Source organism: Aplysia californica, unplaced genomic scaffold, assembly GCF_000002075.1.
Source record: "Aplysia californica isolate F4 #8 unplaced genomic scaffold, AplCal3.0 scaffold00137, whole genome shotgun sequence".
Lineage (NCBI taxonomy): Eukaryota > Metazoa > Mollusca > Gastropoda > Aplysiida > Aplysiidae > Aplysia > Aplysia californica.
The window spans coordinates 1,419,646-1,432,023 of NW_004797407.1; the positions used below are offsets into that span (position 1 = coordinate 1,419,646).

At 41.5% G+C, this 12,378-nt stretch overlaps 2 protein-coding genes across 2 annotated transcripts in view; one reads left to right on the plus strand and one right to left on the minus strand.

The window, feature by feature from the left end:
• LOC101855942 (alpha-(1,3)-fucosyltransferase C) overlaps positions 1-4,195 on the minus strand; it is a gene marked incomplete at its 3' end in the record, with an annotated part of 11,523 nt that extends 7,328 nt beyond the window's left edge. The window contains 6 exon segments of the mRNA XM_035969329.1: positions 70-199; positions 1,099-1,283; positions 2,109-2,242; positions 2,471-2,622; positions 3,352-3,507; positions 4,043-4,195. Of these exon segments, the coding sequence (XP_035825222.1) occupies positions 70-199; positions 1,099-1,283; positions 2,109-2,242; positions 2,471-2,622; positions 3,352-3,443 (693 nt within the window).
• A 2,359-nt stretch (positions 4,196-6,554) lies between these two features.
• Positions 6,555-12,378, plus strand: LOC101850242 (electron transfer flavoprotein subunit beta). The gene is made up of 7 exons (XM_005096777.2): positions 6,555-6,791; positions 7,387-7,545; positions 7,867-8,025; positions 9,359-9,421; positions 10,233-10,391; positions 10,958-11,135; positions 12,034-12,378. The coding sequence occupies exons 1-6, from the start codon at positions 6,735-6,737 to the stop codon at positions 11,132-11,134; spliced, it is 774 nt and encodes a 257-aa protein (XP_005096834.1). The 5' UTR covers positions 6,555-6,734; the 3' UTR covers position 11,135; positions 12,034-12,378.

Here is a 12,378-nt window from a genome sequence, read left to right on the forward strand (position 1 = left end):
AAAAAAAGAAAAAAAAACAGAATAAAAAAGACGCCAGTTGCAATGAATGATAAGATTTGCAATACTCACGACACAGTTGCTGGACACCCAGGCGACAAGTTTCGTCTTCTGCGCGTGGAAGTCTGTCAGCGCCAGCTTCTTGGAGGCAGCGAGCGAAGGAGGAAAGCCGGAGACATTGTGGGGGGTGCGTCCCAGAGATCTGGAAAATGTTCAGCCGAGTTGGAGAAGTATTTGAGATGTACCAAGACAGAAACATTCCTCTGGGAGTATTTTTTTTCTTCTTCTCCTCATCTGTCTTCTTCTTTTTGTTTTCTTCTTCTCAGTCCTTTTCTTCATCATCTTTTTGTTCGTCATTTTGTTGGTATTACTGTTGTTATTCTTGAAGCACAAGATGTGAAACAGATACCAGTGACTATCGTAACCTCAGATGTTCTAAAAAAAACCCTGTATACTTTCCTGGTCTTTTCCTCGTCACCCGTCTGGTCAGATTCTCCACGGAAGATATTCTTGGTCTGCCTCTATCCTACTTTGTGAGTCATGTTGGGAAATTCCTCTTTTGATGCAAAACTTGTTACAATGACATCTGTCCATTAACTGTTACATGACATCTGTCCATTAACTGTTACATGACATCTGTCCATTAACTGTTACAATGACATCTGTCCACTAACTGTTACATGACATCTGTCCATTAACTGTTACATGACATCTGTCCATTAACTGTTACATGACATCTTTTCATTAACTGTTACAATGATATCTGTACATTAACTGTTACATGACATCTGTACATTAACTGTTACATGACATCTGTACATTAACTGTTACATGACATCTGTACATTAACTGTTACAATGACATCCGTCCATTAACTGTTACAATGATATCTGTCCATTAACTGTTACAATGACATCTGTACATTAACTGTTACAATGACATCTGTCCATTAACTGTTACAATGATATCTGTCCATTAACTGTTACAATGACATCTGTACATTAACTGTTACAATGACATCTGTACATTAACTGTTACATGACATCTGTACATTAACTGTTACAATGATATTCTGTACATTAAACAAAAGAAACCACTCACAACAAGTCTGGGTCTGTCTCCGTCTCCCATGACTGAAAAGGTTTATCTCGTCGCATGAGGCCACCGTAAGGGGAATACACATCAGCGTCGCGACGGTACATCGCCGTCCAATTGAAGACGCCGTCATAGCGACTAAAGTCAAGGTCAAGCCGAAATAGAGGCTCGTGGTTCACCAACACCCATACCTGTGACAAGGAAACAGAAAAAGGTCACCGTGAAAGAACAAGTCATTGATGGTGAGGGGCGCAGATGGGCCGACTCCCAGGAACTCTGTTCTGCGAGAGGAGGTAAAAACTTGGATCAAACTGTCAGACTGTTTCAGCTCAAATAGCATGATCACATGATCACGTTTCATGTATTTCTATTTGTTGGATTTCGGCAACATTTGTTTAGACCAAGCATTTGGTTCTGCTTCAAAAAATTAGTTTCTTTTTAAAGTGGTTTTAGAAAAGTTTGGAGTTGTTCCATATATGTCTTGTAAAACTGTGACCTATAGGTCTCGCAAGTGCTGTAAAACTGTGACCTATAGGTCTCGCAAGTGCGGTAAAACAGTGACCTATACGTCTTGTAAAACTGTGACCTATAGGTCTCGCAAGTGCTGTAAAACTGTGACCTATACGTCTTGTAAAACTGTGACCTATACATCTTGTAAAACTGTGACCTATATGTCTTGTAAAACTGTGACCTATATGTCTTGTAAAACTGTGACCTATACATCTTGTAAAACTGTGACCTATATGTCTTGTAAAACTGTGACCTATAGGTCTTGTAAAACTGTGACCTATATGTCTCGCAAGTGCTGTAAAACTGTGACCTATATGTCTCGCAATGCGGTAAAACTGTGACCTATACGTCTTGTAAAACTGTGACCTTTATGTCTCGCAAGTGCTGTAAAACTGTGACCTATATGTCTCGCAATGCGGTAAAACTGTGACCTATACGTCTTGTAAAACTGTGACCTATAGGTCTCACAAGTGCTGTAAAACTGTGAGGAAAGCTCCATCTGTCACCTGGTGGTCTGGGTGGTGTGTGGGAAGCGGCTCGATCAGGAGGTCTTTGTCCTTGGGGTGAAACAGGAGCGCGTCGCTGTCGTTGATTCGGTTGTGGTCCGTGATGAACTCACACGCTGACACCTTGCACGATTCTGTCAAAAGTGAGACAGGGAAAGGAAAACTGTAACTTACTGAATGTCTCATAGCAAGGGAAACCTGTAACTTTTACTGAAGGACAACTGTTGCTTACTGAATGTCTCATAGCCTGCCAGCGAGACAGGGAAGGGGAAAATTGTAACTTACTGAATGTCTCATAGCAAGGGAAAACTGTAACTTACTAAATGAAAACTGTAACTTACTGAATGAAAACTGTAACTTACTGAATGTCTCATAACCTGCCAGGGCCCAGAATGGTCGGCCAAACCGTGTCGTCCATAGCAGGATTGTCTTAGTCGACTGGTTCCTCCAAGCGCGATGAGGAAAGTAGGTCACGTAGGACACATTACCACGTCCAAACCACCAGGCAAGGTGTCTGCACAAGACAAATAGTGCAGGGATCCAGTGAAATGTGTTCACTCGAAGAAAAGTCTATCAAGAAAAACATATTCACTTTACAAACAAAAGTGAAGTAAACTCTACAAATCAAGAAGTTCTGGTATCAAAAGCATTGCAATTAAATTTCTTCCCAAATGTCAAGAATGCTTCAATAAAATTCTTAAGTTTTGCATAAAAAGATATGTTTGTTATAAATATAGATCTAGAGAGTAACACGTCAGTACACCAGTGTGTGTGTGTTTTTTTAGCAAGTGTGTGTTTGTACAATATATTATGTGTATGTGTGTGTGTATGTGTGTGAAAGGCAACCCACCTACCTGTCCCGTACGACTCACCTGTCATCCCCCCACCTGTCCCATACAACTCACCTGTCATCCCCCCACCTGTCCCGTACGACTCACCTGTCATCCCCCCACCTGTCCCGTACAACTCACCTGTCACATACGACTCACCTGTCATCCCCCCACCTGTCCTCTGTACAACTCACCTGTCACGTACGACTCACCCGTCATCCCCCCACCTGTCACGTACGACTCACCTGTAATCCCCCCACCTGTCACATACGACTCACCTGTCATCCCCCCACCTGTCCCGTACAACTCACCTGTCACGTAAGACTCACCTGTCATCCCCCCACCTGTCCCGTACAACTCACCTGTCACGTAAGACTCACCTGTCATCCCCCCACCTGTCACGTATGACTCACCTGTCATCCCCCCACCTGGCCAGGTAGTACAAGAGCAGCGAGGACAACACACAGCCAGCCAGCAGAACCAGCCAACATCTTCTGGAACTCATGACCCCGGACTGAGCAGCACAATGTCCTGGTCGTCATTCACCCCATGGAGAGGGGTCTGGTCAGCTGAAAGAAAAACCAAAACCAAAATAAAACACGAGGGTTACCATTTGGAGATTTACTATCTCCCAGTGCTGTCTGTATGATATTCAAGGTATATGTTACACCCAGCGCTGTACGATATTTAAGGTCTGTTACACGTTACTCCCAGCGATATACGATATTCAGAGTCTGTTTCACCCAGTCCACAGAGCCGATAAGATTCAATCAAACTGAGTTAGGGTCATCCAAATTTTGCTCCAAGAAGTGGCAAAAGCTGTCATTTAGGTAGGAACAAAACAAGCGAACTGACTTGGTATCTTGAAAAACAAAATTGATCTTGAAGATCACATGCCAAAATAGTAGCTTCTGCCCCTTCCATATTGGAAAATCTGGCTGGCCCTGGCACACCAATCGAAAGAGAGGCGAACATCTCTATATCTAGAAACTAGAGGCCACAGAACCCCGACCACACCACACACTCACTCACTCACTATGTGGGCCTATTTCCTATTATATTTCATTCCAGAACTACAGAAAAAAAGAAAAGGGTATCTAGTACCAACTCATGAAAAAAATGTCAAACACCCATTAGTCCAAGAACTGATGTTTTGACAGGCTTTCGTACAGCAGTCAGAATGCTCCAGCATTGTGCATTGTGAAAGAAATGTTGAGTAAAGTTTACAGTAAAAGTGTAAACATTGTTGTGCCTCCGGCCGGAAGTAGAGAGGGTCGATCTAGTAGTTTCTAGCAGTTTAAGTTTTAGTAGATGTTGCGAAGCATTCGCCGTTTTCGGCATTTTCGTTATTGTAACGATTTATATAAACGAACTGCGCGGCCGGCCATTAAAACTACAGCCGGGGAGACACAGTTCTTATTCGACGTATAGATCTAGATCTAGATCTAGATCTAATGATTATTGGCATTTCTTCCATTCCTCATCGTTTTTTTTTGTTTGTTTGTTTTTGTTCAGTTAATAAGTCAATTAATTTGTCCACAAATGTTATCTCTTCCGACGTATAGATTTAGTTCACTATTCGTTTTATTTTGCCGAAAGTTTGAACATTTGCAGCATTGTGTAACAGAATTTCTAATCGTTAAAACCTTTTCGCATCCCACAGCCCATCATTACGTTTTCTCTCTGATTCGCAACTTATCGCGTCAATCTACACAAAGAACGTGCCAAATCATGAGAAAAAAAACAACCCGCCTCTTTTCTTTTATCCTCCTTTTTTTTCTTTGCACCAGTTCATCCGTTCATTCTACAACTTCATTTATGTTGTTAGATCTAGCTTTTCCATGGACTTATATTTACTTATCTAGGCTATTATATATGGATGGCGCTTTCGAGGCCGAGGAGAATTATAAACTATCTCATAATAAGATAATCACGAGTGGTGTATTTGATCATAATACAGAATATAGGCCTAGGCTATGGTTCTAGAGATTTTTGTTGAATCTGATAAAGCGACTGTGAACAGGAATGATTGTTAGATCTATTTAGATCTTTGAGTCAATCGTCGATTTGATTTATTTGAATAGGCTAATGAATACTGAATACTCCCAAACTTCCCGCCTTGATTTGAACTTACTTGATCCCCGTTTTTCCCCGTTTGAAGTTCTATCTGCTCAATCCTCAGGCCTAGTTTTGAGAAAGGTGACGTAAAAGGAAATTTGAGTTTCACAAAATGTCAAGCTTTTTCGAAAAGGCCCACAATTCTTTGAATACTTTGATAACATTTAACTGGGAATAATCTGACGGGTTTGATTGAGCCGATAGGGCATTTGATTTCTGATCTCATGGTAGTAACTCAAAAAGACCAAAAATGTCAGACGACAGAAATTTGTAATTCGACTGAGGTAGTGATCCGATACTCCAAAGTAAGGGAAATGAGGACATCATGCGCATAGCAAAATAGATTCAATTTTGATTATTTATGTCCCCCCCATCTCCCAATTTTCTTTTTAACGAAGCTCGCAACATATAAGGCATCTGACAATTTTTATCCATAACAAAACTGAATTGACTATTGCGTCAACAGTTTTAGTTGATTAGATCTAGGCGTATACTTCTCCGATCCGTCAACAGTATACATATTATAATATATAGTTTGCCGACATTGAACAATCAAGCTTTCTTCGATGGCAAACCCATAATCACAAACGCAGATCTGTTGTTTTTTTCCTGATCATTTTCAGAAAGTTTGGCTTCAGAAATAATTTTATTGTTTGCGAAAGACGGACTTTAAACCCTTACAACTTAATAAAAAGAAAAAACAATTTCAGTGTGAAAAAAGACGACTTGGGATACTCATTAATTTCTATGCCAACGTCTGACTGAAGTCAAAGTCTCGTACATCCATTTTCTTAATTTTCTGGCTCTCCCCTATCCGAAAATAACACATTGTGTAAGCCTTCACTGAGGTAAACAAAATGGTCATTAGGAAAAGGATATTTGACAGTTCGCAGAGTGTAGACATATATTATTATGATAATGATTATTATTATCATTATTATTATTATTATTATTATTATTATTATTATTATTATTATTATTATTATTATTATTATAATATCTTGTACTTCTGCCTCTATTCCTTCCCTGTCTCAATCCCCCTATTTCTCCTGTGTGTCTCAAATTTTAGTCCCGATTTTGTTCTTGAACTCTATGTCTCTAGATCTAGTTTCCGGCTATTGTGGGGGTATGGAGCAAGAGCTGGGCGTGTGCTGAAACGTCTTTAAATAAATGTAATTGCTCAATAGTATCATAGTCATAGGCCTACAATTAAGTCATTTGTTTTGTTTTGCCGAGTTCGTTTCTCACTCGTCCCTCTCATCAACCAAGTCAAGAATCCCTGTAGACTTCAGAAATGGTGGAAGAGGGGGGAGGGGGGGGGTCGTGCAAAGAAAAGCAAAGATTGATATACATGTAATATAGGCCTATTCTTACTCTGTGAAAAGTGGACACCCTGAATGATAAGATAATGAAAAAGAAAGGTCTGAATTAGATTTAGACCGAATCAGTGTGTAAAGTTGAAAGTACAAAGTAAACCAAAATCGACGAGAAGCCGAAAGTAATTGATATTAGTGCTCACCGCTACGGGTCAAAGTTTGATAACGGCAGAGACCGACCTGCCTACTGTGCCCTTCTCTTCACCATTCGTTTGTTTTATAAGAACTTTCTGATAAGCTCTTTCAGTAGGCCTACCTTTGTAAACTTCGGCAAGAATAGTACCTTTCAAAAGACCGGAAAAATGTCTGGACTTCGGATATTGGTTGGTTGTAAAAGAGTCATTGACTATGCCGTGAAGGTAAAAATATTAATAATTTAGAGTAATAAATAAAGAGTTCATGCCATGCTCTATTTTTCACTCTCTGCTCCAGATATTTTGATCTAGAAATCTAGATCTAGATTTTAAGGTCGAGAGATCCAAGTAGCTGGCTACTTTAGTGTAGTTGGTGGTTGTCAAGATGGTAATCTACGGCTACGGTTTACTCTAGTTCTAGGTCTGTCTTCTAAGGCTAAGAAGGCAAGGTATCGAAAAAGTGCCCCCCCCCCCCCCCCAACTCCCCTTATTAATTTTCAGGTTTTTTAGCAGGCCCATGCCATGAGAAGGGGTCCACTAAAGAGAAATAAAGAAATGTGTGAAATTAAATGAAAATGATGAATTCTGCTCAGTTTAAACTTAGCTTTGTGAAATTAAGTTTTGGAATATACTTAGCCAGCTTTTTTTACTCAACTTGCATTTTTTCTTTCTAATTGTGTTATTTCTATGGAGGTAGGCCAGGACCAATTCTGTGATGCTGATGATGATGATGTGTTGCAATTGCCTTAAACTCTTAGTCTTATTAAAAACTAAATCGACAGCTTGTGATGCTAACATTGTGTGATTGTTGTTCCGTCAGGTCCGCGTGAAGCCAGACAAGACTGGCGTGGTGACCGAGGGCGTGAAGCACAGCATGAATCCGTTTGACGAGATCGCAGTGGAGGAAGCGGTCAGGATGAAGGAGAAGAAGCTGGCCTCCGAGATTGTTGCTGTCTCTTGTGGACCCACGCAGTGTCAGGTGGGGGCTGTTGCTGTTGTTGTTGCTGTTGTTGTTGCTGTTGTTGCTGTTGTTGTTGCTGTTGTTGTTGTTGCTGTCTCTTGTGGACCCTCGCAGTGTCTGGTGGGGGCTATTGTTGTTGCTGCTGTTGTTGTTGTTGCTGTATGTTGTTGCTGAAGTAGCGCCATTGATGTGGGAGCTGACTGCTCGGCCCACATGCCCGAGTGTATCTCATTTTAAGGAAATTTACAATTACAATTCTTTCTTCACATATATTTTTGAGAGGGATATATATATAGAATTGATTGTTTTTACAAAAGGTTGCTTTCTGTGTTTTCCCAGGAAACCCTTCGTACTGCCATGGCTATGGGAGCTGACCGGTCGATTCACGTGGAGGTGGATGCACAGAGCTACGAGGGGATGCAGCCCATACACGTGGCCAAGATCTTGTCCAAGATTGCCCAACAGGAGAAAGTGGACCTGGTCTTTACTGGGAAACAGGTGAGTCAAACTGAGGTGAATCGAGGTAAATCAGGTGAGTCAAACTGAGGTAAATCAAGGTGAATCAGGTGAGTCAAACTGAGGTAAATCAGGCGAAACAAACTAAAGTAAATCAGGTGACGTTGTAAAGGTAAGGCCATGTGTACACCAAAGCAGTATCGACGTAATTTTGTTGTTGTCGGGAGGAGGCTATTTGGTCTGTTAGTTTCCGGCATGCATGAACAGGTCTAAGGTTAAGGAATGCAAGCCGGGAATATCAAACTGTAAATACAGATTTTTTGGTTAGATGAGTAAAATTGTCAATTTGCATTTAAACTGGTGGTTCACTCGCAGACTTTGGTCATTTGAGACATTAATTAAAAATATAACCGTACATTTTTAATTGAAACCTAGAATTAGTCAATGTTTTAGCTTTTGGCTGGTGACTCACCGCTTAGCCCGACATAACTGCCACTACTGACATTCGAACCATCCAGGCATTTGTCGGGAGGGGTTGTGTCATTTTGATGGACACCCAAATGGAATTCTCAAGGTAAAAACAGGTGCTCTATTTCAACTATCAGTTTCCTGGCAGACGGAAGACTGTTAGTCGGCTGTTTTGGTTTGGCGGAGACAACTGTGACAACACGCTCAATGATTCTTTCTCTTGCTTACTTATTGTTTCCTTTCTGCTTACTTATTGTTTCTTTTCTGCTTACTTATTACTTATTGTTTCCTTTCTTGCTTACTTATTACTTATTGTTTCCTTTCTTGCTTACTTATTGTTTCCTTTCTTGCTTACTTATTACTTATTGTTTCCTTTCTTGCTTACTTATTGTTTCCTTTCTTGCTTACTTATTACTTATTGTTTCCTTTCTGCTTACTTATTGTTTCTTTCTCTTGTTTCTTTCATGTTGGCTTCAGGAGCTGATAGAGTGGAAGCGCCTGGCCTCTTGAGTGATCTGAACCGTATCAAAATCTGATCATGACGAAACCACTCTTATGGTCCTGTCCAATTTGTTTGTGTGTTTTCCTAATGGTCCTGTACAGTTTGTCCGTGTGTGTTTTCCTAATGGTCCTGTACAGTTTGACCGTGTGTGTTTTCCTAATGGTCCTGTACAGTTTGTCCGTGTGTGTTTTCCTATTGTCCAGTTTGTACAGTTTGTCCGTGTGTGTTTTCCTATTGTCCAGTTTGTACAGTTTGTCCGTGTGTGTTTTCCTATTGGTCCTGTACAGCAGTGAACAGGATAGAGGCAGCCAGCCTCCTAACTGACAAAAACGGTGACCAAAACGTTTTGGTCTAGACTAGATGACATGGTTTCTCACGTGTACCTTCTCTCTGTGTGTGTTTCAGGCCATCGATGACGATTGTAACCAGACGGGGCAAATGATTGCTGCACTGCTGGACTGGCCACAGGTGGGTTGTGAGAGAGAGAGAGAGAGAGAGAGAGAGAGAGAGAGAGAGAAGGAGAGAAGGAGAGAGAAGGAGAGGGAAAAGTGAAGTGAGAGGAAGAGAGGGAGTGGGGAAGAGAGAGAAAGAGCATGGGGAAGAGTGAGAGAGAGATGGCAAATGGTGAAGAAGTCGACCAATTTTTAAAAATCAAAAGAATAACAATAATGATGATACGATGAGGGTAAAAAAGTGACAGAGATAAGAAAAATTACAAACCATCAAAGAAACAAACACACCTTCAAAGTTTTCCAAAATGGCTACCCTTTGTCGGGGGAAAGTCGTTGTCTTAGGTAGTTGTCTTACACAGTGTCATTGTGATAGAGAAAAACCGCAAGGATGGGAGTGGGAAGCTGTGGTTTGTACAGGCGTTTGTTTGTACAGGTGGTCGTTTATACAGGTGGTTGTCTTGTACAGGTGGTTGTCCTGTACAGGTGATTGTGTTGTACACGTGATTGTCTTGTACAGGTGATTGTCTCGTACAGGTGGTTGTCTTGTACAGGTGGTTGTCTTGTACAGGTGGTTGTCTCGTACTGGTGATTGTCCTGTACAGGTGGTTGTCTTGTACAGGTGGTTGTCTTGTACAGGTGGTTGTCTTGTACTGGTGATTGTCCTGTACAGGTGATTGTCTTGTACAGGTGATTGTCTCGTACAGGTGGTTGTCTCGTACAGGTGGTTGTCTCATACAGGTGGTTGTCTTGTACAGGTGGTTGTTGGAACAGGTTCCTCTGTACTTGCCAGTTCTCAACTCGGATTTTTCTTTCCACTTCTCCTGCAGGCCACGTTTGCCTCTAAAGTGGAGAAAGCCAACGGAGATCTGACAGTGACGAGAGAAATTGACGGCGGCCTTGAGACGATCAAGGTCAAGACGCCCGCTGTTCTGACAGCTGATCTACGTCTGAACGAGCCTCGTTATGCTACCCTGCCCAACATTATGGTGAGCTTTTATCATCAGATATTTTGTATCTTTCAGATATTGGCCAGTCATTTCTGTTTTCAGAGTTAGGAAATATATCTAGATACAGTGATAGGACTTTGTTAGCGATAGGGGACTACTTTCTCAGGGGTAAAGGAAGGATCTGATACTTATTTTTGTATAAAAATATAGTGTTTTAAAAAAAAGAAATTTATGAACTTTTAAATGGTATATTTTAAAAAGATTTATGATCGACCTTTTCAGACGAGGACAAAGGTTCAGTTTGGGTTTTTTTAACTTAGAAAATTTTCCACTTTCAATTAGTTTACCAGGTCTTCAAATATCCTACAGGAAAGCCTATGCTTTGGACTATATTTGTTTTTGATTGCATGTCATGTACTGCTGTGTTGAACAGGCAGATGTCATGGGTAAAAAAATGTCAGTTTTTGTTTTCTCATACGGTATAAGCGCGCTAACTCAGCAGTTTGGAGCACCTACTAGCGCGGGACCTATTTATGTTGCAAGTCATGGAACATTCTTCTGAAACAAAACTTATAAAAGTCTCGAACGATGAAATTTCTCGACAGAAAGCCAAGAAGAAAAAGCTGGAGAAGAAGAAGCCCTCGGACTACGGAGTGGAGCTGTCGCCACGGCAACAGGTTGTGAGCGTGGAGGACCCCCCGGTGAGACAGGCGGGCTCCAAACTGGACAGCGTGGAGGAACTGGTTGGGAAGCTCAAGGACTCGGGGCTGATCCCCTCCTGAGGTTTGTGCTCGCTACGTTTTTGGAACGTACGCTGGAGTCTGCTCACACTGAACTCTGCGGGACCTCCGGATTTTCTTTTGTTTATCCGGGTTTTCGGATTATTAAATGTGTTCAGTTTGAGGGGACTCCACTGTAGGTGTTTGTTCATTTCCGTGGACACAGTTTAGATCTTTTTAGGAGACAGGCTGCCGCTCCTGCCTGTCGGGGCCAACTCAGGCTGTAAAAATTAGAATTTTAATTTCCAGAGTTTTTACTAGCCCCCATCAACACAATGCAGAGATCACTTACAAGGCAGGTACTGAGCCTGTCTGTGTGTACCGACCCGGGCTGAGAGGAATACTACATCCCAGCAGAAAAACTGAGATTGTCTATTAAAAATATTTTCCCCTCTCGGGAATGGAACTGAGGTCTCCTGCGGGCAACAACGAAATGCCTAACTGCTACACCACATGCCAGTTTGTGCTTTCTGGTTGAGAACCTACTGGTCTGGAGCATGAGCATGACACCAAATTGTGGCAGTGGTGCTGTAAAACATGTGCTCAAATGAACCAACACCCAATTTTGTCAATAATGGTGTACTGTTCAACTTCTGTTTAAATAAACACCCAATTTTGTCAATAATGCTGTAAAACTTCTATTCAAATAAACAAACACCCAATTTTGTCAATAATGCTGTAAAACTTCTTTTCAAATAAACAAACACCCAATTTTGTCAATAATGCTGTAAAACTTCTTTTCAAATAACAAACAACCCTGTTTTTCAGCAGGCAAAAAAAATTATATATCTTTTTGCATTCAAGCTGCGCTACGGTCATGAAGTAATGTGAAATGTAACTTCTTCTTTGTCATGAAGTAACCTGAAAAGTAACGTCTTCCTCTTTCTTTGGTTCGGTTTCAGGCCAGCCTTCTCTTCACGTCAGTTGACGGTGTGTCGTGGTGACCTGTGCGCGCCAGCGGGTGGGGCACCCAGACCTGGCACTTTGTGATGGGCGGAGCCAGCAACACGCAGGAGGACCAGCGGTGTTTTGTTTGTTTTCCCTGAGGGCGAATGATGACCTTTGAACTTTGTGTGTGTCGGTGTGGCGAGGGTGAACACGGGATGGACGCGATGCGTGTGTGTGTCATTGGGAAGAACTGTCGCTGATTGGTCGTCGTGCTTGACTGGAATAATTTGAATAATTACACAGACTCTTGTATTGTTTTGCCGTAAATAGGAAATTAAAGAAAGGAGTTTTTTCTCAGA